The sequence below is a fragment of the Hylobates moloch genome, unplaced genomic scaffold (genome assembly GCF_009828535.3).
Source record: "Hylobates moloch isolate HMO894 unplaced genomic scaffold, HMol_V3 SCAFFOLD_10, whole genome shotgun sequence".
NCBI classification, from domain to species: Eukaryota; Metazoa; Chordata; class Mammalia; order Primates; family Hylobatidae; genus Hylobates; species Hylobates moloch.
The window spans coordinates 50,326,859-50,351,812 of NW_026652285.1; the positions used below are offsets into that span (position 1 = coordinate 50,326,859).

Below are 24,954 nucleotides of genomic sequence, written 5' to 3' on the forward strand. Positions count from 1 at the left end.
AGCCTCGATGGTCTTTATAATTTGGCATGTTTTTGCAGTGGCTGGTACCGGTTGTTCCTTTCCATGTTTAGTGCTTCCTTCAGGAGCTCTTTTAGGGCAGGCCTGGTGGTGACAAAATCACTCAGCGTTTGCTTGTCTGTAAAGGATCTTATTTCTCCTTCACTTATGAAGCTTAGTTTGGCTGGATTTGAAATTCTGGGTTGAAAATTCTTTTCTTTAAGAATGTTGAATATCGGCCCCCACTCTCTTCTGGCTTGTAGAGTTTCTGCTGAGAGATCAGCTGTTAGTCTGATGGGCTTCCCTTTGTGTGTAACCCGAGGTTTCTCTCTGGCCACCCTTAACATTTTTTCCTTCATTTCAACTTTGGTGAATCTGACAATTATGTGTCTTGGGGTTGCTCTTCTCGAGGAGTATCTTTGTGGCATTCTCTGTATTTCCTGAATCTGAATGTTGGCCTGCCTTGCTAGATTGGGGAAGTTCCCCTGAATAATATCCTGCACAGTGTTTTCCAGGTTGGTTCCGTTCTCCCTGTCACTTTCAGGTACACCAGTCAGACGTAGGTTTGGTCTTTTCACATAGTCCCATATTTCTTGGAGGCTTTGTTCGTTTCTTTTTATTCTTTTTTTCTCTAAACTTCCCTTCTCACTTCATTTCATTCATTTCATCTTCCATCACTGATACCCTTTCTTCCAGTTGATCGCATCGGCTACTGAGGCTTCTGTATTCTTCACGTAGTTCTTGAAACTTGGCTTTCAGCTCAATCAGCTCCTTTAAGCACTTCTCTGCATTGGTCATTTTAGTTATACATTTGTCTAATTTTTTTTCAAAGTTTTTAACTTCTTTGCCATTGGTTTGATTTTCCTCCTGTAGCTCGGAGTAGTTTGATCGTCTGAAGCCTTCTTTTCTCAAGTTGTCGAAGTCATTCTCCATCCAGCTTTGTTCCGTTGCTGGTGAGGAACTGCGTTCCTTTGGAGGAGGAGAGGCGCTCTGCTTTTTAGAGTTTCCAGTTTTTCTGCTCTGTTTTCTCCCCATCTTTGTAGTTTTTTCTACTTTTGGTGTTTGATGATGGTGAGGTACAGATGGGTTTTTGGTGTGGATGACCTTTCTGTTTGTTAGTTTTCCTTCTAACAGACAGGTCCCTCAGCTGCAGGTCTCTTGGAGTTTGCTAGAGGTCCACTGCAGACCGTTTGCCTGGGTGTCAGCAGCGGTGGCTGCAGAACAGCGGATTTTCGTGAACCACAAATTCAGCTGTCTGATTGTTCCTCTGGAAGTTTTGTCTCAGCGGAGTACCCGGCCGAGTGAGGTGTCAGTCTGTCCCTACTGGGGGGTGCCTCCCAGTTAGGCTGCTCGGGGGTCAGGGACCCGCTTTAGGAGGCAGTCTGCCCGTTCTCAGATCTCCAGCTGCGTGCTGGGAGAACCACTACTCTCTTCAAAGCTGTCAGACAGGGACATTTAAGTCTGCAGAGGTTACTGCTGACTTTTTGTTTGTCTGTGCCCTGCCCCCAGAAGTGGAGTCTACAGAGGCAGGCAGACCTCCTTGAGCTGTGGTGGGCTCCACCCAGTTCGAGCTTCCTGGCTGCTTTGTTTACCTAAGCAAGCCTGGGCAATGGCAGGCGCCCCTCCCCCAGCCTCGCTGCCGCCTTGCAGTTTGATCTCAGACTGCTGTGCTAGCAATCAGCGAGACTACGTGGGTGTAGGACCCTCCGAGCCAGGTGCGGGACACAATCTCCTGGTGTGCCGTTTTCCAAGCTGGTTGGAAAAGCGCAGTATTAGGGTGGGAGTGACCCGATTTTCCAGGTGCCTTCTGTTACCCCTTTCTTTGACTAGGAAAGGGAACTCCCTGACCCCTTGCGCTTTCCGAGTGAGACAGTGCCTTGCCCTGCTCCGGCTCGTCTTGCACACGGTGCACTAAACCGACTGTCCTGCACCCACTGTTGGCACTCCCTAATGAGATGAACCCGGTACCTCAGATGGAAATGCAGAAATCACCCGTCTTCTGTGTCGCTCACGCTGGGTGCTGTAGACCGCAGCTATTCCTATTCGGCCATCTTGGCTCCACCAAGTTCACATGTTACAGAAATATATTTTAGAAAGTGGAAGTGTTCAGTATTTTACCTTCTGTACATAATAACCTTTAAAATTTGAAGTCTATTCTTCCAACTTTGTTTTCTTTTTTACACCAGTAGTGTAAAAGTGCTAATTCTATGAAAACAAAATGGAAAGCTTCTATGATAGGTTTTTGCACTTAATTTTTAAAATTTAATATATTTTGGATTTTTTCTAGAAAGTTAAAATTTACCTATTTGTGAAGAGACTCATATATATTATAATGATTCTGGTTACTTAGCTTCTTTCCTTCCCTCATATTCCTCCTTTCTTCCTTTTATTTTGTTACATTCTCCTCTATTAATATCCTGGTTTCTTTCTTGTATTATAGGTTGAGTATCCCTTAGCAGAAATGTTTGGGATCAGAAATGTTTCAGATTTCAGATTTCTTCGGATATTGGAATATTTGTGTTTTATTTACTTGTTTAACATCCTTAATTGGGAAACAGGAAATTCAGAGTGTTCTAAGCAGCATTTTCTGTGAATATGATCTTTGAGCATCATGTTATTGTGGTGCTGAAAAAGTTTTAGATCCTGGAGCATTTTGATTTTGGATTTTCAGATTAGGGATGCTCAGCTTGTTACTTTCCTCTTCCTTTCTAGGAACTCAAGGTCTTTCAGGATTTTTTGTTGTCAACTATGGCATGAGCTTACAGAGCCTGCTCAACTAGTTATCCTTTGTCTCCGGCAGGAAAACATATGTGGTCATTTGCTAAAACTCTTCTTTCTGAGTACAAGGTTCTCTGGTAGGATCATAGTGAATCATTTTCTTTCAGTTATTTCACTTATTTACTCATTGAAATATATATCAAGAGCTTAATCTATATGTCAGACACTATGCTAGGTTTTAGGGAACATAGCAATGATCAGAATGGATGTAGTTCTTGCCTATCAATGGATGTTATACTCTTATGGATATGACAAATATAAAACTAAGAGCAATCTACTGGAAAATTTTGATTAATGCTGTATGGGTCCAATCAGGAGAGAAAAACCACACAGTAATTTTGATAGGTATATTTAATGTAATGAATTATTAACTATAATGAGGGACTGTTTTGTTACTCCAAAGAGTAACTTTAAAGAATGTAACAAGAGGCCAAGCGCCATGGCTCATAGTTGTAATCCCAGAGCTTTTGGTGGCCGAGTGGGGAGGAACACTTGAGGTCAGGAGTTGGAGACCAGCCTGGACAACATAGTGAGACCTTGTCTCTAAAAAAATTACAAAATTAGTCAGGTTTGGTGGCGTGTACCTATCGTCCCAGCTACTTGGCATGCTGAGACTGGAGGATTGCTTGAGCCCAGGAGGTCAGGGCTGCAGTGAGCTATGATAGCAACTCCTGCATTCCAGCCTAAGTGACAGAGTGAGATGCTGTCTCCAAAAATACATATATTTAAGAAGAGTAATTATAAGGAATATAGAATTGAGACAGGGTTACCTAGGAAGAGGTCTCTGTCTTCCTTGAGAATTGAAATCCACACTTTGTTGGAGAAGGAACCTCTGTGAGTCATTGAATAGCAGAAAAGCCATTCTCGTGTCTTTCTGGTAATCCGCTCTCTAAAACTTTCTGGAAATCCATCCTCTGAGGTGAAAAGGAAAAATATTCATGGGGCAATGTCTCACTACCCTCGTTCTGCTGTGAAACCACCTGAGGAAGGTTCTAGGGGCAGAATACTGGCTTTTGAGTGCTGTCGGCCCTTGTGCACGTTATGCATTGTGTTGGAGAAAGGCACAGTGTTGCAGGATATCGCTAAATGAGTGTACTGGAACCAGGAAGCCAACTCTTTTCTCCTGCAGTGTCTCTCCTGTGTTATCTATTTCAGTGCTAGTTGGCAAAGGAAAATCATTTAAGCAACTCAGATCTACTTTCACAGAGCAGACAAGTGGGTGAATTTGGAGCTGAGTGAGGAAACAATTCTATAATCAGCCCAAATGCTGTGAAAGAAATGAGAATGATAGATGCCCCAATTTAATCTTGGTGGTAGTGTTAGAGAAGATCTCTTAAAATTCAGCATTAAGACCAGATATATGCTTCTTCTTTTCCGAAAAAACACCAAATGGCGGATGACGCCGGTGCAGCGGGGGGGCCCGGAGGCCCTGGTGGCCCTGGGTTGGGGAACCGTGGTGGCTTCCGCGGAGGTTTCGGCAGTGGCATCCGGGGCCGGGGTCGCGGCCGTGGACGGGGCCGGGGCCGAGGCCGCGGAGCTCGCGGAGGGAAGGCCGAGGATAAGGAGTGGATGCCGGTCACCAAGTTGGGCCGCTTGGTCAAGGACATGAAGATCAAGTCCCTGGAGGAGATCTATCTCTTCTCCCTGCCCATTAAGGAATCAGAGATCATTGACTTTTTCCTGGGGGCCTCTCTCAAGGATGAGGTTTTGAAGATTATGCCAGTGCAGAAGCAGACCCGTGCCGGCCAGCGCACCAGGTTCAAGGCGTTTGTTGCTACTGGGGACTACAATGGTCACGTCGGTCTGGGTGTTAAGTGCTCCAAGGAGGTGGCCACCGCCATCCGTGGGGCCATCATCCTGGCCAAGCTCTCCATTGTCCCCGTGCGCAGAGGCTACTGGGGGAACAAGATCGGCAAGCCCCACACCGTCCCTTGCAAGGTGACAGGCCGCTGCGGCTCTGTGCTGGTGCGCCTCATCCCTGCACCCAGGGGCACTGGCATCGTCTCCGCACCTGTGCCTAAGAAGCTGCTCATGATGGCTGGTATCGATGACTGCTACACCTCAGCGCGAGGCTGCACTGCCACCCTGGGCAACTTCGCCAAGGCCACCTTTGATGCCATTTCTAAGACCTACAGCTACCTGACCCCCGACCTCTGGAAGGAGACTGTATTTACCAAGTCTCCCTATCAGGAATTCACTGACCACCTCGTCAAGACCCACACCAGAGTCTCCGTGCAGCGGACCCAGGCTCCAGCTGTGGCTACAACATAGGGTTTTTATACAAGAAAAATAAAGTGAATTAAGCGTGAAAAAAAAAAAGACCAGATATATATGTAGGATCCACACTGCTAAAGGATATAAGAAAGAGCCTTCAAGGTGATGGTCCACTGTGAAGAGCTTAACTTAGCAAACAATTGGGTGAATTTGGAAGTTGTAGAAGGCTGAATTGGTTCTAATGTAATGAGTGAGGGGAGAGTGGAGGGATGTTAAAGATGCATTCTCTTGTTTATGCAAACATGAAAGTCATATTAAGCAGTTAGGATTTTGTTGTAAGTGCAATGGAAAATAGGGGAGAGACCCAATCAACCTAAGCTCAAAATAAAATACTCCCACTCCCTTCCATTAAAAACAACTTAGAGAGATCATTGTGTCCTGGCATCAAGAAAGGCTTTTTTGAAACTAAGGCTTATGATAGGACTTCCAAGGAGTACCAGAACTTAGATTTGTAGAAGCCAGAATACATGAGGAATCCTTAGACTAGAGATGGAAATGAAGATAGAGAAATGCTTAACAGATAGTCTCTGGAGAATCTTGAATGTCAGATTGACCCTTCTGGATGCTTCTTGTTACTTTAGTAAAATCATGCCATCTGTGTTTGAATCCAAATCATTTGGGGAAAAAGAATGAATCACTGTTTGAGTCACTTCTGCTCTTAGGTTTCAGGCTAATTGGATGGTCTTCAGAATTTTTGATGATCTGTCAGTCTGTTTTCAAACCTCTATCTCACCTCACCTTCCATTCTCATTTTAAGAGATTTCACTTTAATTTGCTTCTTATAGGCTATGGGAAATGCCAAGATTTTTTCTTCCTCTCTTTACTAGAGTCTTGCTTGGACTACCTGTGCAAGGCCATTGGAATCCCTTAAAGATGACACAGTTTTGATAACAGTTTCTCATATTTCAAGGAAGAGCTGTCACAGACGTAATTTATTAGTGTTATTTTTATAAAGACTACTGGAGGCAGTGTAATTTGTGAAGAAAAGAGGTTTATTTGTTTCATGGTTCTACAGGCTGTACAAGAAGCATGATTCCAGCATCTGCTTTTGGTGAGGGTTTCAGAATGCTTCCACTCATTGCAGAAAGGGTTGGGGAGCCCACATGTGCAGAGATTACACGACAAGAGAAAGGAAAGAGGTGCCAGGCTCTTTTAAGCAACAAGCTCTAACTAAAAGAGAGCGAACTCACTCATTACCATGAGGACAACATCAAGCCATTTGTGAGGACTCTGCCCCCATGACCCAGACAGCTGTTATTAGGGTCCCACCTCCAACATTAAAAGTGAGGTGTCAGCATGAGTTTTGGAGGGTAAAATACCAAACTGTAGCACAGGCTTAGGTTATTTATTTTCTATTTTAATTTAAATAGATATTTAAAACAGAAAGAATTTTAATTACTTTTAATTTATTCATTTTCTTTCTGTTGGCTTGTATATCAAGCTGATCATGTGTTGGCACTTGACACTTGCTCAATGTCTGCTTTTAAGCTTTATAATTGTATATGTATTTTATTTGTAATTTTAAGTACATTAAAATTGTTGACATATTCTTTAATTTGAACATGTATTCTTTAATAATAAATTCTTAACTTTAAAGGTTATATTCAAATATACTGACCTGCCTACATTTTGTGTGTGTGTGTGTGAAAAAATGTGCCTTTTTGTTTGAGTGTCAGATCTTTTTAAACTTTTTAAGTCAAATATCTTTCATTTACTCAAACTGTTTTGATGGCTGCTCATATAATTTTTTCTTAAGAAAGGGTTCTCATCTCATAGAAAATAATTTGTTTAGATTTAAAAGCTGATGCTGGACTTAGGGACATAAAATAGATGAATTTGGTATACTAATCACATGCAAGTGAATGAATTAAATTTATTAGACTAAAAAACTCCAAGTGAATGAAGGATCTAGGGAATGGGAAACTCTGGTTTGTTGCCTTTTCTGGTTTACATATGATTTTATTGAAGATGATTTGATAATCCAGGATTTTTTATATTCTCAGAATAATATTAAGATCAAGTGTTATTGTTCAGTATGGTAAATGTAGCTTATGAAGTTTATGAATTGAGAAGTATCTATGTAGATTCTAAGAGTTGTTGTGAATAAATATTTTATGTCACTGAAACTTTTTTTTTGGTCTGTATCTTCCCAGTTTTACCCAAATTGAGTTTATAGGTTAAAAATTTTTTTTTTTGAAGAATCACTCCAATTTTGTACTCAGCTATATTTAAATAGGAGTACATGCATTGGCAGATATTGTAAATTTTATATTGGAAGTATTTTGCTGAGGTCATTTTAAAATTAATACTAATTTTACATTAAGATTGTTTTATCAGTTCATATATTTAGTGATTCTGTATTTCTCGAGTAATTTGTGAAAAGTATTCATAGAATTCTAAGATTTACATTTTTTCCAGGTCTGCTGTATATTATTGAAACACAGAAAGTTCTTGATCTCAAAATTAATTTGAAGGCTTCATATGTTATTGTCCCACAAGATGGAATTTTTAGTCCTACATCAAATCTACTTCTTTTGGACCTTGGTCATCTAAAGGTATATACTAATAATATTTGATGGACGATAATAGCATTTAGGGTGTTTCTTTGTTTTAAATGTATTTTGTTTTTTAAACAGTTTGATTTATTGCTTTTTTTCCTAGATTTGTGGTAGATAAGTAAGATTTGAGAAATCTTCCTTTCTGTTAAATAAAGCGAAGTCTCAATTAGGTAGTTTTCCTATACTTATGAAAGCAAAATGACCAATTAAACTCTGCAGGTCAGGTTCAAATCTAAGATTGATTGACTGATTGATTGATTGATTGACTGACTGATTTGAGACAGAGTCTCACTCTGTCGCCCAGGCTGGAATATAGTACTGTGACCTTGGCTCACTGCAACCTCTGCCTCCTAGGTTCAGGTGATTCTCAGGCCTCAGCCTCCTGAGTATCTGGGACTACATGTGCCCGCCACCACGCCCACCTAATTTTTGTATTTTTAGTAGAGACAGAATTTCACTATGTTGCAGATCCACTTGCATTGGCCTCCCTAAGTGCTGAGATTTCTGGCGTGAGCCATCGCACCTGGCCCAAATCTAAGATTTATATTTATAATATTTGAGAATTGTGCTTGAGAGGCTTATTTCTTTCTCAGTTTAGACCTATTACTTGATTACTTAAAGTATATAGAATGATAGAGAATTGTGGAAACAATCAAATACGTCTTCATCTTTCTGAAATTTTTTGTGTATAAAACTATATATATTGACATTTTAATATTTGTATTAAATAATTCTAAATTGAGAAATGGTCTTCTTCTGTTTACCTAAGTCATTTCCCTTTTTTTCTTTCTTTTTTTTTCTGAGACAAGAGTCTGGCTCTGTGGCCCGGGCTGGAGTGCAGTGGCACGATCTCAGCTCACTGCAAGCTCTTCCTCCTGGGTTCATGCCATTCTCCTGCCCCAGACTCCTGAGTAGCTGGGACTCCAGGCCCCTGCCACCACGCCCGGCTAATTTTTTTGTAATTTTTAGTAGAGACTGGGTTTCACCATGTTAGCCAGGATGGTCTCGATCTCCTTACTGTGTGATCTGCCCACCTCAGCCTCCCAAAGTGCTGGGATTACAGGCGTGAGCCACCGTGCCTGGCCCTTTTTTTCTGATTATATACTTTTTTCTTTCCAAATTTTCAGTAGAGAATACATTTTTTTTGCTGTATTCTAGATCTGTACTCTTCACTATAGTACCCACTAGCCAGCCAGTGGTTATTTAAATTAATTAGAATTAAATTAATTCAGTTTCCTAGTCATATTAACCGCATTTAAGAGTTTAATAGTCAGAAGTGGCTAGTGGCTACTGTATTTTTTGTTTTTGTTTTTGAGACATAGTCTCACTCTATTGTCCAGGCTGTAGTGCAGTGGCGTGATTTCAGCTCACTGCAACCTCTGCCTCCCAAGTTCAAGTGATTCTTCTGCCTCAGCCTCCCAAGTAGCTGGGATTTCAGGCATGTGCCATCACGCCCAGCCAGTTTTTGTATTTTTAGTAGAGATGGGGTTTCAGCATGTTGGTCAGGCTGGTCTTGAGCCCCTGACCTCAAGTTATCTACTGGCATTGACCTCCCAAAGTGTTGGGATTACAGGTGTGAGCCACCACGCCTGTCCTGTATTTGACAGCATTGATACAGAACATTTCCATTATTGTAGAAGTTCTATTGGACAGCATTGCTGTAAATCATTAAATGTAGAGGAATATCTCTCACAATTTAAAGAACCAAGAGAGGTGGATAATATTAGAATGCTTCTTCTGGCCACCTAACAGAAATACGTGCCTGTCCTTGATACTGACATCTTCCCTTATCCTATTTTTAAAAATTCTGCATTTGTTAATTGTGTAAACACCCACTGGGTATATATTTATAATAAAATTTATACAGCTTATTATTCATATTTGAATTTTATTCAGTTGTTTCAAGGGCAGTGTGGTATAATAGAGCGTAAGGTTAGGAGTAAGGGTATCTAATTTTGTGACTTTAGGCAATTTGCTTAACCTGTTACCTAAAATTTATTACTTTTCAAACAGAGATAATCTTTTTTTGAGTGTTTACTTCACATGAGCTAGAGGGAAAAAAAGTTAAAAAATGTATGTGTACACACATATATTTTTATGAGTAAGATCTTTATGTTCTATTGTGGGGTTATCTCCAGGATGTTTAAGTGAAAAAAGTAATGCACACAGTATGCCAAGAAAGGAGAGCTACAAATATAACTTGCCTGGAGTTGCATAAATGGCAGAGTTGGAACTAAAATTCAGCTATCCTATTTAATTCTGGACTCTTTTACTTCTTATTGTAAAGCTGTATCAGTATTTGTCATCATGCCATAGAAACATTTTATAAGCTAAATTTGTCTCTTGATCTTGCTCTTCATGAGAAGGCCTCTTAATCACATTTAAAAAATTTGTCGACATATTATTCTTCAGGACCATCTTGGTTTCTTTCTTTTAATGCAAGTAAATGGGAAATATATCCTAATATGTAAAAATTTACTTTATCACTCTCCTTATTATTATATATCTCATGGATGAGGACCTTTCTAATAGCCTTATTATGTATGCTTACTTGTGAATTTATCCTCTCCTATTAACATTTTATATTATAAGTCTAAAAATTAAAAACTTTATACTTAAATTTTGAAGTATTTTGCATAGTCTAAACTATTAAAATTAACTTGAAGGTGACGAGTAAAAGTCGTTCTGAATTACCAGATGTGAAACAAGGTGAGGCCAATCTTAAAGAGATAATGGATATAGCTTATGATTCGTTTGATATTCAACTTACAAGCATACAGCTGCTTTACAGTAGAGTTGGTGAGTATAAAATGTATTATTTGTTGATTGATTTTTGTTGAAGTGATTAATTAGGTTTTTAGACACTTTGAAGACCTTCCTCTTAAATGTGTTAGAACTTCTATATTTTTGAATTAGAAATGATAGTAAATATTGTCTAGCTGCTCTTACCAGGAGCAGTCTTGCCTCCCCAAGAGACATTTGTCAATATCTGGAGACATCTTTGGTTGTCACAGGTAGAGCATGAGTGGCACTCCTAGCATCTAATGGGTGAAGGTGACAGATACTACTAAGCATCCTACAATGTTCAGGCCAGTCCCTCATAACAAATATCAGTAGTGCTGAGGTCAAGAAATCCTGATCTGTACCAATGTTTTCCAGCCTTTGACCAAAGTTGGCCCATATTGAAAATGATGTTGGTATTACTACACAGTCGGATAAACAGAAGACATTGCTCAGGGCCAGAAGTAAGCAGCCTAGGGGCTTTGACAGTCATGGACAGCCACACAAAGACGAGGGTCACTCTCCTAGACATGCTTGTATCTCATTCACTGTGGTATACCAGTCAGGAGTCTCTGATTTAGAGCTAGTTTTTAAGATGAAATCAAAGTCAGAAATTCACTTGACAAGAGCCGTTTAAGTAGTTAGGGAGAGACCCCAGACTCATTCAGCTTTCTTTTCGTTCTGTCGTACTGCCTTTGAATCCCTAGAGTGTTAGTGAACATGCATATAATTCAGTAAAATTTGATCTGTTGGAAAGATCCATATGTAGAGATCTATGTGTTTGTATGCAGTCAGATTTTAGTTACTTGAGCTAACCAATAAAAGGAGAAACAATGAGAATCCAAAGTAGTTGTTATCAAAATTGTTAATTTGTATGGGACTGAAACATTTTATTTCTTTAATTATATTTGCTTCAGGATAGTGAACGTAGTTTGTATTTTTATCGTATTCTAATTGTGGTGGAGGAAACCCAAAGGTATAGTGGGTGGCAACAGTACATTATTTTTAGAAGTCCACAAATTCTTTTTCAGGGAATAAATTACTGGGTTTGGTTTTCCTTGGCTGGGATTTTATCTGACTCATAGAATTATTAGGTTCAAATGAGATAGTACATGTGAAAATGCATTATATGACTGAGATCCCATTAATCTTGTTATGAATTTTTAAAGTTATTTCTTTCTGATTATACCTATTTTAGAAAATCTGAACAATTCAGAAACCAAAAAGATAAACCTTTATGTTACTGCTTAGGCAAGAACACTATTGATACTTTGTTGCACATCCTTTTACTATGTTTTTCAGTGTATGTGCCTGTGAATATATGGGATGTGCTTATTTGGTGTTTATATTGGAGGTATTTGTGAATGTATTTTTTTTACATGATTTATATAGTTTTATATCCAGATATTTTTTCTTTTACCAGTAATATTTTGGTCACTTGAACTCATAGTTTTTATTGTCTATATTATGCTATAGGGCTGTGGTCTCAGTTATTTAACCATTCCCTTATGGAACGTTTAGGCTCGTAACTCTGCAGTGATTGTTGCCAATCAACAACATCCAAGTAGACTTGGATGTGAATTTCAGTTTTATCACTAGCAGATTGATCGTAGGCAAGTTATAAATTCTTTTGAGTCTCAGTTTTCTTAAGTGGGATTATTATACAGAATTTTGAGAATTAACATTTAAACATTACCTAGAAGAGTAGAAATTATAAATCTTGAATAAATGGTAGCTTTTATTAGTTACTGTTAAAGAACCTCACTTTTTACTACCTTTTGCATTATTGCCTTACTGCCATGTTACTTTTTTGGGTAAGGTATGTGGTTGGTGTAGTGATTGTCAGTGGATGTGCAGTAGATTTGATAACCTACTGATTGTATGTACCTGAGAATGTGACATTAAGATTACCTAGCTGTGGTGAAATTTTTTCATGTAATGGAATGTGTGACTATGAAGTATTAATAGTTATTTTAGGTTTTGTGTGTTATATTATAGTTACATTAAATATGAACCATTTTCTGTACTTAGGTGATAATTGGAGAGAAGCACGAAAACTCAATGTATCTACCCAGCATATTTTGGTACCCATGCACTTCAATTTGGAACTGTCTAAGGCCATGGTTTTCATGGATGTAAGGATGCCCAAGTATGTACTGTTTGTTTCATGTGACTATGGATCTTCTGGGTAGCTAGGGAAATACCATACTTAATTGACCTTTCCTTGTGTGTGTGTGGTAAAATGTATATAAAATTTACCATTTTGATAATTTTTAAGAGTATAGTTCATTGTTATTAGGTTCACACATGTTGTTATGCAACCATCACCACCATTCATTTCCAGAACTGTTTCTCTTCCAAACTGAAACTCTATACCCAATTAAACAATAACACCCCATTTCACCCTGCACCCGGCCCCTGACAACAACCATTATATCTTCTGTCTTTATGAATTTGACTATTTTAGGTACCTCATATAAGTGGAATCATAGAAAATTAGATTTTGTGTGCCTGGGTTTCTTCACTTAGCATAATGTCTTCAAGATTCATCCATGTTGGAGCATATGTCAGAATTTCATGTATTTTTAAGGCTGATTAATATTCCTTATATGTATATACTATGTTTTTATTTATTCATCCTTCAATGGACATTTGTGTTGTTAATGCTGTTTGGCTATTGTAATAATGCTGCTGTGTACAAGTATCTGCTGAAGTCCCTGATTTCAGTATTTTTGGGTGTATACTCAGAAGTAGAATTGCTGGATCATATTGTAGTTCAGTGTTTAAGTTTTAGAGGAGTGCTGTGCTGTTTTTTATAGCAGTTACACCATTGTACTTTCCTACCAGCACAAGGGTTTCAATTTCTTCACTGCCTCTACAACACTTGGTATTTTCTGTTTTTTATTTTAATAGTCATCCTAATAGGTGTGAAGTGATGTCATTTTTCTAATGCTTAGTGATGTTGAACATCTGTTCTTGTGTTTGTTGACCATTCATGTATTTATTTGGAGAAATACATATTCAAGATCTTTGCCCATCTTTTAATCTGGTTATTTCTTTTTTTCTTTTTTTCGAGATGGAGTCTCCGTCTGTCGCCCAGGCTGGAGTGCAGTGGCATGATCTTGGCTCACTGCTACCTCCACCTCCTGGGTTCAAATGGTTCTCCTGCCTCAGCCTCCTGAGTAGCTGGGACAACAAGCGTGTGCCACCACGCCCAGCTAATTTTTTGTGTTTTTGGTAGGGACGGGATTTCACCGTGTTAGCCAGGGTGGGCTTGATCTCCTGACCTTGTGATCCACCCACCTCAGCCTCCCAAATTGCTGGGATTACAGGCATGAGCTGCCGCGCCTGGCTGAGTTATGAGAGTTTTAAAATATATTTTGGATATTAACTCTTTATCAGATATATGATTTGCAAATATTTTTTCTCACTCTGGGTTTCCTTATCACTCTGTTGATTGTGGCCTTTGATGTCTAAAAGTTTAAAATTTTTATTGTCCAGTTTATCTTAGTTGCCTATGCTTTTGGTGTCATATCCAAGAAATTATTACAAAATCCAATGTCATAAAGTTTTTCTTCTTTGTTTACCTTAAAGAGTTTTATAGTTTTAGCTTCTTTTATTTAGATCTTTGGTCCATTTGAGTTAATTTTTGTATGTGACATATAGGATAAGGACCCGCCTTTATTCTTTTGCATGCAAATATCTCATTTTCTCAATAAAATTTGTTGAAAAGACTGTCCTTTTCTCATTGAATGGCCTTGGTACCCTAGTTGAAAATCATTTATCCATACATGCAAATGCAAGAGCTTATTTTTGGGCTTTCTGTTTTAGTCCATTGGTCTCTGTGTCTTTATTTTCCTGTACCACACTATTTAGATTACTGTAGCTTTGTAGGAAGTTTTGAAATCAGGAGATGTGAGTTATTTAACTTTGTTCTTTTTCAAGATTGTCTTGGCTATTCGGGATCCTTTGGTATTCCATATGAATCTTAGGATGGAGTTTTCTTTTCTTGTAAAAAAATGTTATAGAGATTCTGATAAAGAGTGTATCAAATCTGTAGATCCCTTTGAATGGTATTGACATCTTAATAATATTGACTGTTACAGTCCATGAACATGGAATATCTTTCTATTTATTTGTGTCTTCTTTGATTTCAGCAGCATTTTCTAGGTCTCAGTACTAAAGTCTCTTGCCTGATTTCTTAAGTTTACTCTTTCTGATGCTATTGTAAATGAATTTAAAAATGTTTGGTGGATTGTTTATTGTTAGTGTATGGGAACTTAACTGATTTTTGTATCCTGCAACTTTGTGAATTTGTTTACAGTTCTAAATTTCAGGATTCTAAAGTTCTAACAGATTTAAGATTTTCTACATATAAGATCCTATCATCTGTGTAGTTAGTTTTTTTCCCTTTCTGATATGGGTGCCTTTTATTTCTCTTTCTTGCCTAATTGGTCTGTCTAGAATTTTTTAGCACTCTCTTGAATAGAAGTAGTTTAGGTTGGCATCCTCACCTTTAACCTGAGCCCAGAGGAAAAGCTTTCAGTATTTCACCATCGAGTATGATGTCAGCTGTGGGATTTTTATGGATGACCTTTATTATGTTGAGGTAGTTTCCTTCTGTTCCTAGTTTGCTAACTTTTTATTATGAAAATGTGTTGAAATTTTTCAGATCCTTTCTGTGCTTTGAGATGATCATGTGATCATGTGAAAAATGATCAAGATGTTTTTTTTCCTTCATTCTCTTAATGGGGTATATTACCTTAATTGCTCTCTATATATTAAATCGTATTTCTTGAGTCCAGCAAAAAATCCTTTTATTCCAGGAATAAATCCTCTTATTCTAGGAATAAATTCCAAGAATAAATAATATATAAACCATTTAATGGGCTATTGATTTAGGTTTGCTTGTGCTTTTGAGTTTTGCATTAATATTTTTCAGATATGTTGGACTACAGATTTCTTCTAGTATGTTTGTCTGGCTTTGATATCAGGGTAATGCTATCTTCATAGAATGGATTAGAAAGTATTCCTGCCTCTTCAGTTTTTGATTGTTTGGTAGAATTCACTATTGAAGCGATCAGATCATGGGAGGTTTTCTTTATTGGGAGGTTTTTGATTACTGATTCAGTCTCCATAGTAGTTTATCCAGATTTTGTTTCTTCATAATTCAGTGTTGGTAGATTTGTGTTTCTTGGAATTTGTTTCATTTAGATTATTCATTTGTTGGTGTAAAATTGTTTATAATTGTCTCTCTCTTACAACCGTTTTTATTTTGTAAAATAAGTAATAGTGTTACCACTTTCATTTCTGATTTAAATTGAGTCTTTTCTCTTTTTTTCTCAGTCTAACTAAAGGTTTTCAATCTCGATCATTTTGAAGAACCACCTCACATTTTTGTTGATTTTTTTCTCTATTTTTCTATATTTATCTCTGCTTTCATCTGTATTATTTTTTTATTTCTGCTAGCTTTAGGTTTACTTTGCTGTTCTTTTTCTAGTTCTTTAAGGTGTAAAGTTAGGCTATGGATTTTAGGTCTTTCTTCTTTATTAATGTAGGTGTTTACAGCTATAAAGTCCCCTTTTGGCAGACTTTTGCTGCATCCTATGAATTTTGGTGTGTTGTATTTTCATTTTCATTTGTCTTGAGTTATTTTCTTTTTTTTTTTTTTTAGAAGGAGAAACTCTCACTTTATTTTTTTAAACAATTTTATCATAGTGATGACATACAATAAATTGCACATATTAAAGTGTATGATTCGATGAGTTTTCAGATACAGGAATGCCCATGTAACCATCACCATAATCAAGATAATAGGTGTACAATCATTGCCAAAATTTTCCCCCTGCCTCTATAGTTTTCTTCTCCTGCCCCTTCCCACCCTGTCCCCTTTTTGTAGGCAATCATTGATGTGTTTTCTCTCATGACAGATTAGCTTTCATTTCCTGTAATTGTGTTTAAATTCAACCACACATTATGTGTCCTTTCACTCAATTATTTATTTATTTATTTTTTCTAATTTCCCTTGTGATTTCTTTGATCTCATTGCTTGTTTAACCATCTGTTTTTAAATTTCTATACACTTGTGACTTCTATACTTTTTCCTCCTACTCTTGCATTCTAGACTCATTTCATCATTATTGGAAAAGATACTTCTTGTGATTTCACTTTTTTAACATTTTTTGACACTTTTTTTTTTTTACCTGACTTACAATCTGTCCTGGAGAATGTTTCATATGCACTTGAGAAAAATGTCTGTTTTGCTGGGTGGAGTGTTCTATATATGTCATTTTGGTCCAGTTGGTCAATTTTATTGGTCCAGTCCCCTGTTTCCTTATTAATCTACTGCCTAGTGATTCTATTCAGTATTGACAGTGAGATATTGAAGTCTCCTATTATTATCAAGGAACCGTCTGTTTCTTCCTCTTAATTCTGTCAGTGCTTGCTTTATATATTTTTGAACTCTGATGTTTGGCACATATATGTTTATAATTGTTATGTCTTCTTGGTGAAGTTATACTTTCATTATCATTATATAATGTCCTTCTTTATTGCTTGTAACAGTTTTTGACTTGCAGTCTATTTTGGCTGTTTTTGTTACAGGCATCCCTGCTCTCTTTTGGTGATTATTTGCATAGAATGTCTTTCTCCATTTTTTTTTTCACTTTTAACCTGTGTGTTTTCTATGAGTTAACATGATCTCTTGTAGACAGTATGTAGTTGCATCCTGTTTTTTAATCCATTTTGTCACTTGAAGTTTTTAATTGAGAAAAAATTTATTTACATTTAAAGTAAATACAGATGGGGAGGACTTACTTTTGTCATATTGTTATTTGCTTTCTGTATGTCTTACAGCTTTTTTAATCCCTCATTTCCTCCTTTAATGCTGCTCTTTGTGTTCAGTGGATTTTTGTGTGTGACATGCTTTGATTCCTCTCTCATTTCCAGTATTGTATATTCTACAAATATTTTCTTTGTGGTTACCATGGAGATTATGTATCATATCCTCAAGTTGTAACAGTCTATTTATTATTTCTTTATTTTTTTAGACAGGGTCTTACTCTGTCACCTAGGCTAGAGAACAGTGTTGTGGTTGTAACTCACTGCAGCAATGAACTCCTGTGCTCAAGTGATCCTCCTGCCTTGTCCTCCTGAGTAGCTGGGACTACAGGCACACGCCACTACACTCAGCTAATTTTTAAATTTTTTTTGTAGAGATGGGTCTTGCTATGTTGCCCAGGCTATAACAGCCTATTTAAGATTGAGGCAGGTTGCATAGTCTTATGCCTGTAATCCCAGCACTTTGAGAGGCCAAGGTGGTAGGATTGCTTGAGGCCAGGAGTTTGATACCAGCCTGGGCAACGTAGTAAGACCCTGTCTCTACAATAAGTAAATAAATAATTAAATAAAATTAGCTGGGCATAATGGTGCATGCCTATAGTCCTAGCTACTTAGGAAGTTAAGGTGGGAGGATAGCTTGAGTCCAGGAGGTTGAGGCTACGGTGGGTTGTGATTATGTCACTGCACTCCAGCCTGGGTGACAAAAAGTTTTAAAAAGTGAAAAATAAAATTGATACCAAGTTAGCTTCAACTGCGTGCAAAAACTCTACTTCTTTCCTGCTTTGCCCCCTCCAGTTTATCTTATTGATGTCCCAGATTCTATTTTTATATATTCTTTACCCATTAACAAAGAATTGTAATTATTTCTAATGCATTTGTCTTTTAACTTATGTAGAAAATAAATAGTAGAGTTATAAACCAAAATTCTAATAACATTTGCTTTATACTTGTCCATGTATTTACATTTGCTGGGATTATTATATTTCATTGTTAGCTGAAGCTATATGCCTGAGATCCTAAGTAGAGAAGTCTGTTGAACTAGACTGGGCCATTTAGATGATTTATTTCTAAATAGTTTTAGACTGTAGGTAGTCATTTAACTTCTTCCTTGTAACAGCACCTTTTTTCTCCCTTACAAATATTCAAACCTCAGGCACAGGTCTATTTTAAAATTTAACCAAAGGCTTTTCTCATCTAACATCTACCAAACACTTCCAGGAGAGTTGCTACTAGCAAGGCAACATGAGAAGGCTTCATGCCTAGTTAAAGTGTACTAGGAAGAATAGAGGGAATTAGAGAGACTCTGGCCTTTTCCTATACGGTACATGGGGTGGACATTGTTTTTAATACTTATTATACTTAACATGTAAAAGGGAGAGACCCACACCCTTTTTTGTTGACCTTTACCTCATGGTGACTCTATCTACTAACAAACATTGTCCAGGGCCCTAAATCTTACTCTCCTAGATTTTCTTTTCTTAGAAAATCAAAGCATGCACTGAGAGTCTTGAGGCAGAGGAATGGCTAGAATTTGGTTTAAGAGACAGAAGGAAAGAAAACCATGCTACGCATTCCCTTGTTTTTTTCAAATCCAGCTTTAGATATGGTTCGATTTAAAGAGAAAAGGCTTAATTCTTTTCATTTCTCCCTAATTATGTCTGCTGCTTGTTTACTCTTTACTACTGTTTCTTGTAAAGTTTTCCATTCTGTGATAAAGATTAAAGATCTATGCGATTTCTTGTTGTAAGCATATGACTATGAATTGATTTTTTCTAGCATAGTTTAAATACTTTTTTTCTTGGCAAGTATGCTATAATCTTGGAAGTTACAGGGTACCAGAAAAAGTAGGTGATATTTCTCTGAGGGAAGAAAAGGACAGCTTTTATCTTGGTTTGGACTTGCTCTGTCAGTATATGCTTAGGAAGAATTTATGTCTTGTGATGCAGGGAATAGGTATAGCATAGCAGGAATTAAAATAGCTGATTATAATAATATATCTGTAATAATGTAATAAATATATATATTGATAATGGCTATAGATTTGGACCAGCTTATAGGTTAGTATAGTTAAAATACTCATAGGGCAGAAATGACAATAACTTAACTTAGAAAGATGAAATCTTAGAAGTTATTTGGTTTCTATTTTATAATATTGTAAGCAATATAAAGTGGATATGATATGTCAAATCCTGGAACTCCACAAGTGTCAGGAACATTCCCTTGAAAGTTGAGCTGCATTAAGTTGAAGGCAAATAAAAGGATGCTTGCTATTTGGTAGATACTATTTTGGTACCCAGCATCTTTAGATTGTGCAACTTGCAGATTTTTCAAGAAAGTGAAAAAAAGTTTAAGTGCATTAAGAGAACCGATTCATAATGTTTAACGAAGTTAAACTACTACTATGCTTGTGATTAATTACAAATATTTAGGGTATTGGAAATAAAAGAAAGCTTGTAATTTTCTGTAGGACTCCAGTACATTTTTAGAAAGATACGTAAGTAATCAGTGTGCGTACATGGAAAAAGTAATTTTTAGGGAAAATGCAGGGATAAAAATGGGGAGTGAAAACTTTCTCTCTCTGATAGTGAAAACTTTCTCTCTCTCTCTCTCTCTCTCTCTCTCTCAGAGGAGACTGTCAAGGCAATTAAAAGAATAATAAAGCACTCTGATGTGGTTTTGCTCCATGGTCTTTGTTATATAGTCTCATGAGCAGGCTATTTGCACTGCCAAACCTTAGTTTTCTCATAGGAACCATGTACATATAGGAACTTAAAATAAATAGAGAGCAAAAATAGGTTGTCTGCCTCATAGATTGTGAGGACTGTTTACAATAATGCATGTAAGTGCTTTCCTCAATGTCTGTCACATGAGAAACACTTGATTAGTAGTAATTGTCAATTGTATATAGCAAACAGTAGAAGGACATTACATGAAATAAGAACATAAACCTCTGAAAAATAATGAGCTTAGCCCATCTAATGAAACTGGTTAATAGGGTAAGACGGAAATTGGAATAGAGATTTTTAGTGTTTAAAATCACATTTGATTCAGATAAATTGAGAACAGTCTTTTTAGTTAGTGCATTTAAATCAGAATAATTCCTTTATAATTACTTATTTTTATCTTTTCAAAACAGATTCAAGATTTTTGGAAAGTTACCTCTTATTTCTTTACGAATCTCAGATAAAAAACTACAAGGGATTATGGAATTGATTGAAAGCATTCCAAAACCTGAACCAGTAACTGAAGTATCTGCCCCTGTCAAATCATTCCAGGTAATGTTACTTTCAAAATTAATATAAGCATGAATTAAGAAAGTCCACAAATAGTATTTCAAACAATCACAGGAATTTTATATAAGACAATTTGCAATTTGTTTTGAATAGACATTAAGAAAATTACTTTTTTTTTTTTTTTTTTTTGAGACAGAGTCTCGCTCTGTCACCAGGCTGGAGTGCAGTGGTGTGATCTCTGCTCACTGCAAGCTCCGCCTCCCAGGTTCACACCATTCTCCTGCCTCAGCCTCCCAAGCAGCTGGGACCACAGGCGCCCGCCACCATGCCCGACTAATTTTTTGTATTTTTAGTAGAGACGGGGTTTCACCGTGTTAGCCAGGATGGTCTCGATCTCCTGGCCTTGTGATCTGCCCTCCTCGGCCTCCCAAAATGCTGGGATTACAGATGTGAGCCAGCACGCCCAGCCAGAAAATTACATTTTGAGAGAGAAATTGAAATGGTAAATAAGAAAGATATAAAATAATTAATCGACTTTTCTAATTTCTGCAGCCTCCAATCCCTCTCCTGAGCAATAACACTGTTAACTACTGCTTCTCTAGTTTTTAAAAAAATATTTATGGCATATACCAGTACACACATGCACAAGAAGATGCTTGTGTGTGTGTATGTAGTATGTGTGTGTATACATACATGTATATATTCATTTTTTTTTTTAAACAGAGCCTATCTCTGTCACCCGAGCTGGAGTGCAGTGGCGCAATCTCGGCTCACTGCAACCTCTGCCTCCTGGGTTCAAGGAGTTCTCTGCCTCAGCCTCCTGAGTGGCTGGGATTACAGGCGCCCGCCACCACGCCCAGCTAATTTTTTTTTGCATTTTTAGCAGAGACAGGGTTTCACCATCTTGGCCAGGCTGGTCTTGAACTCCTGACCTCGTGATCCACCTGCCTCGGCCTCCCAAAGTGCTGGGATTACAGGCGTGAGCCACCGTGCCCGGCCTGTATTCTTTTATTTTTAAAATTAAATGAAATCATTATACTCACTATTCTGAATCTGTATTATTTTCACCATTATTGTCATATATGCCTCAGATAAATTTTTATGTTAGCACATACAGATCTGCCTCATTTATGGTGATATAGTATTTAATTTTCTGCATATACCATCTTTTGATTAATATATCTCCTTTTGATGAATATTCACATTATGAGTGTTTATAGTTATGAAAAATACTGCTTTTAACTTCCTTATATATATACATATATATATACGTGTATATATATATATATTTGCTTATACTTTTATTCATAGGATAAATTCCTAGAAATGGAATTGTTGAGTAAAAGAGTATGTGAATTTTGAATTTTGATTATTTTGCCAAAAAAAAAATTTTTTTTTTTTTTTTGGGACGAAGTCTCCCTCTTTTGCTCAGGCCGGAGTATAGTGGTGCAACCTTGGCTCACTGCAACCTCCGTCTCCCAGGTTCAAGCGGTTGTCCCATTTCAGCCTCCCAAGTAGCTGGGACTACAAGTGCGTGCCACTACACTTAGCTGATTTTTGTATTTTTAGCCGAGATGGAGTTTCACCATGTTGGCCAGGCTGGTCTTAAAATCCTGACCTCAAGTGATCTGCCTGCGTTGGGCTCCCAAAGTACTGGGATTACAGGTGTGAGCCACTATGCCCAGCCCAAATTTGCTTAACTTACAGTTTCCTAACAGTGGATGAATATCTTTCTCTGCTTTCATTACTGAGTATTAGCAAATGTTAAAATTTTATTCGAAGTGAAAAATGTCATCTTCTGGTTTTGATATGCTTTTTAAAATAAGTAGAACATACTTTCCTAAGTTTACTATTTTAATTTCTGTTTTTAGAAACTGCTGTTCATGTCTTTTTTCTATTGGGTTATGGTTGTCTAATTAAGGAAATAACCTGCTTGTCATTTAAAATTACTGTTTTTTTCCTCATTTTGTTGTTTGATTTTTATCTCACGTGTAAATTTATTTTTGCCAGACAGAAGCGTTTTATTTTTTACATAGTCAATTTTTTTTTTCCTTCATGATTTCTGGACTTTGTATTATGTGACTTTTCCCTTTCTAAGAGAATTTCAGAAAGAAAAAAAATATATTCACATTTCCCTCCATTTTGGGGGGCTACAGAGGGTTCTTTACTCATGTTTAAATGCTTTTCTTTTGAAGTAGTTTCAAACTTGAAACATTCCAAAAATAGTGTAAAGAACTTTTTTTTTATTATTATTATACTTTAAGTTCTGGGATACATGTGCAGAACATGCAGGTTTGTTACATAGGTGTACATGTGCCATGGTGGTTTGCTGCACCCATCAGCCCATCATCTATATTAGGTATTTCTCCTAATGCTATCCCTCCCCTAGACCCCACCCCTTGACAGGCCCCAGGGTGTGATGTTCCCCTCCCTGTGTTCATATGTTCTCATTGTTCAACTCCCACTTATGAGTGAGAACATGCAGTGTTTGGTTTTCTGTTCCTGTGTTAGTTTGCTGAGAATGATGGTTTCCAGCTTCGTCCATGTCCCTGCAAAGGACATGAACTCATCCTTTTTTATGGCTGCATAGTATTCCATGGTATATATGTGCAACATTTTCTTTATCCAGTCTATCATTGATGGGCATTTGGGTTGGTTCCAAGTCTTTGCTATTGTGAACAGTGCTGCATCGAACATACGTGTGCATGTGTTTTTATAGTAGAATGATTTATAATCCTTTGGGTATGTACCCAGTAATGGGATTGCTGGGTCAAATGGTATTTCTGGTTCTGGATCCTTGAGGAATTGCCACACTGTCTTCCACAATGCTGGAACTAATTTACACTCCCACCAACAGTGTAAAAGCGTTCCTGTTTTGCTGCATCCTCTCTATCATCTGTTGTTTCCCAACTTTTTTTTTTTTTTTTTTTTTGAGACGGAGTCTCACTTTGTCGCCCAGCCTGGAGTGCAGTGGTGCGATCTTGGCTCACTGCAAGCTCCGCCTCATGGGTTCATGCCATTCTTCTGCCTCAGCCTCCCGAGTAGCTGGGACTACAGGCACCCACCACCATACCTGGCTCATTTTTTTGTATTTTTAGTAGAGATGGGGTTTCACCATTTTAGCCAGGATAGTCTCGATCTCCTGATCTCGTGATCTGCTTGCCTCGGCCTCCCAAAGTGCTGGGATTACAGGTGTGAGCCACTGCACCTAGCCCCTTTTCCCAACTTTTTAATGACCGACATTTTAACTGGCGTGAGATGGTATCTCATTGTTGTTTTGATTTGCATTTCTCTAATGACCAGTGATGATGAGCTTTTTTTCATATGTTTGTTGGCCGCATAAATGTCTTCTTTTGAGAAGTGTCTGTTCATATCTTTCGCCTGCTTTTTGATGGGGTTGTTGGTTTCTTACTTGTAAATTTTTTTTCAGTTCTTTGTAGATTCTGGATATTAGCCCTTTGTCAGATAGATAGATTGCAAAAATTTTCTCCCATTCTGTAGGTTGCCTGCTCACTCTGATGATAGTTTCTTTTGCTGTGCAGAAGCTCATTAGTTTAATTAGATCCCATTTATCAATTTTGGCTTTTGTTGCCATTGCTTTTGGTGTTTTAGTCATGAAGTCTTTGCCCATTCCTGTGTCCTGAATGGTATTGCCTAGGTTTCCTTCTAGAGTTTTTATGGTTTTAGGTTTTACATTTAAGTCTTTAATCCATCTTGAATTAATTTTTGTATAAGGTCTAAGGAAGTGGTCCAGTTTCAGTTTTCTGCATATGGCTAGCCAGTTTTCCCAACACCATTTATTAAATAGGGAATCCTTCCCCCATTGCTTATTTTTGTCAGGTTTGTCAAAGATCAGATGGTTCTAGATGTGTGGTGTTATTTCTGAGGCCCCGTTCTGTTCCATTAGTCTATATCTCTGTTTTGGTACCAGTACCATGCTGTTTTGGTTACTGTAGGCTTGTAGTAGAGTTTGAAGTCAGGTAGTGTGATGCCTCCAGCTTTGTTCTTTTTGCTTAGGATTGTCTTGGCTATACGGGCTCTTTTTTGGTTCCATATGAAATTTAAAGTAGTTTATTCGAATTCTGTGAAGAAAGTCAATGATAACTTGATGGGGATAGCATTGAATCTATAAATTACCTTGGGCATTATGGCCATTTTCACAATATTGATTCTTCCTATCAATGAGCATGTAATGTTTTTCCATTTGTTTGTGTCCTCTCTTATTTCATTGAGCAGTGGTTTGTAGTTCTCCTTGAAGAGGTCCTTCACATCCCTTATAAGTTGGATTCCTAGGTATTTTATTCTCTTTGTAGCAATTGTGAATGGGAGTACACTGATTATTTGGCTCTCTGTTTGTCTGTTATTGGTGTATAGGAATGCTTGTGATTTTTGCACGTTGATTTTGTATCCTGAGACTTTGCTGAAGTTGCTTATGAGCTTAAGGAGATTTTGGGCTGAGTCATTGGAGTTTTCTAAATATACAGTCATGTCAT

The 24,954-nt window shown here is 37.5% G+C and overlaps 2 protein-coding genes across 5 annotated transcripts in view; both read left to right on the forward strand.

Annotated features, from left to right (window-relative positions):
• Window positions 1–24,954, forward strand: part of VPS13A (vacuolar protein sorting 13 homolog A) — a 259,625-nt gene that overhangs the window by 79,073 nt on the left and 155,598 nt on the right. For all 4 annotated transcript variants that reach the window (XM_058445730.1, XM_032164338.2, XM_032164339.2 and 1 more), the window contains exons 20-23: window positions 7,468–7,604; window positions 10,274–10,406; window positions 12,420–12,537; window positions 20,365–20,503. In XM_058445730.1, the coding sequence (XP_058301713.1) occupies window positions 7,468–7,604; window positions 10,274–10,406; window positions 12,420–12,537; window positions 20,365–20,503 (527 nt within the window). The remainder of the gene's footprint in view (window positions 1–7,467; window positions 7,605–10,273; window positions 10,407–12,419; window positions 12,538–20,364; window positions 20,504–24,954) is intronic.
• LOC116475174 (small ribosomal subunit protein uS5-like) lies at window positions 4,157–5,088 on the forward strand. Its single transcript, XM_032761228.2, has one exon. The coding sequence runs from the start codon at window positions 4,165–4,167 to the stop codon at window positions 5,044–5,046; it is 882 nt and encodes a 293-aa protein (XP_032617119.1). The 5' UTR covers window positions 4,157–4,164; the 3' UTR covers window positions 5,047–5,088.